The 1,624-nt window shown below is 52.5% G+C and overlaps 1 protein-coding gene across 1 annotated transcript in view; it reads left to right on the top strand.

Annotated features, from left to right (window-relative positions):
* Positions 1-1,624, top strand: part of CAD (carbamoyl-phosphate synthetase 2, aspartate transcarbamylase, and dihydroorotase) — a 37,576-nt gene that overhangs the window by 13,065 nt on the left and 22,887 nt on the right. Inside the window, 3 exon segments of the mRNA XM_018574923.1 lie at positions 567-700; positions 1,029-1,141; positions 1,221-1,475. Of these exon segments, the coding sequence (XP_018430425.1) occupies positions 567-700; positions 1,029-1,141; positions 1,221-1,475 (502 nt within the window).

Here is a 1,624-nt window from a genome sequence, read left to right as displayed (position 1 = left end):
CGGTCCATCCATAGCGTATAATAATAATTGATACATTGTGTAATGACATTTACAGAGTTGGACTGAATACAAGTTTAGTTCCTGAGGGGAATGTCCCCATCCAGAGACTGGAGACCAGACACTGCTTTAGGGAAGTAAAATAATAAGTTGTCACTGGTTGGGTGTCATAGGTATGGCCGCTCCATTGTACTGAGTATATCTCGGCTGCAATTTTTCCCAAGTAATCTTCCAGGACGGCATCTGAGAGTCTCCTCCCACCTGAAACAGGAAACTCATCATACACGCCAAATAAAAAAGGTGCTTGGGACTCTCATGCCTCCGTTATTTGTGTTTCCTCGGCCTGACAGGAGCACCGTCATGTTTGTCTTTTTTCTGATAGGCCTGTGTGCAAGTTGCCGGGGCCTACTGCGCAAGGTATCCCCTTCTGTAACGCCTGGGGACACTGGGGCAGCCCCCACCCGGAGTACTTTAGCAGTCGCTGGCGCAGAACCAAGCAGGCATGTTTCCATTTTTCAGGTCGGAGATCTTCTTGCACCCACGTTATCTTTTTTTGTTACTTTTTGTAGGAACTCGGTCACCAACTCCACCACAGCCAACTTTGAGCCCAGCTTGGACTACTGCGTGGTGAAGGCCCCTCGATGGGATCTTAGTAAATTCCTGCGAGTCAGCACCAAGATTGGCAGCTCCATGAAGAGCGTTGGTGAGTACGGGGTCTGGGGGCGTTTTCAGCATGACAAATTTGAGGGAGAGCTTCTACCCATCCCCCCCCCCCACTATGCATGTGGCAGCACCCCAGAGAGGTGACTTGTCCTACAATGGCCACACTTGCTCAGCCTCCATTACAAATGCTAAGGGTCTCTCCGTGGCCTTTCCATCCCTCCCTGACTGAGGAGATCCGGCTTCTGAACGCACTTTGCAATGCATTGTGGTCCCAGGTCGGTGGATGAGTTGAAGCTGAAGGATAACGGCCATTGTTAGGAGGAGGTCCAGCAGTCGCATGTGATGAGTTCACGTCTCTGCCGTTCCAGGTGAAGTCATGTCGGTGGGCCGGAACTTCGAGGAGGCGTTCCAGAAGGCGTTGCGCATGGTGGATGAGAACTGCGTGGGGTTTGACCACACGATGAAATCCGAGTCCGATGAGGTAAGGTGGTTGTCACTCTGGTTAGGGAAGCTTCCATGTGGCCGGTGGCGGGTTGATCACCATCCTTCCTGTCCTCCAGGAGCTGGAGACTCCTACGGATAAGAGGATATTTGTGCTGGCTGCGGCGCTGCGTGCCGGCTACACCATCGATCGCCTGTATGAGCTGACCAAGATCGACCGCTGGTTCCTGCACAAGATGAAGAACATCACCGACCACGTGTCCACGCTGGAGTCCTGCCAGGATAAGTCCACCATGACCCGGGACGTCCTGCTCCGCGCCAAACAACTCGGCTTCTCCGACAAACAGGTGGCCATGGCTGTGCAGAGGTGAGAGCCGTCTTCTGTCTTTCCAGTTGTCGGAGTTGAAGGAGAATTGTGTCACTTGTACATTTAGGGGTATTAAGGGGTATTTTTCTTTTGTTATTGGTAAATGGTTGGGACCGGAATCTGATTTTTGTCCTCCCCTCCCCCCCCCCCTCTCCC

This window comes from Nanorana parkeri, unplaced genomic scaffold (assembly GCF_000935625.1).
Source record: "Nanorana parkeri isolate BGI_ZX_2015 unplaced genomic scaffold, ASM93562v1 scaffold3370, whole genome shotgun sequence".
Lineage (NCBI taxonomy): Eukaryota > Metazoa > Chordata > Amphibia > Anura > Dicroglossidae > Nanorana > Nanorana parkeri.
The sequence above is the reverse complement of the archived record's forward strand: the minus strand, read 5'-3'. Positions and strand labels throughout refer to the sequence as shown.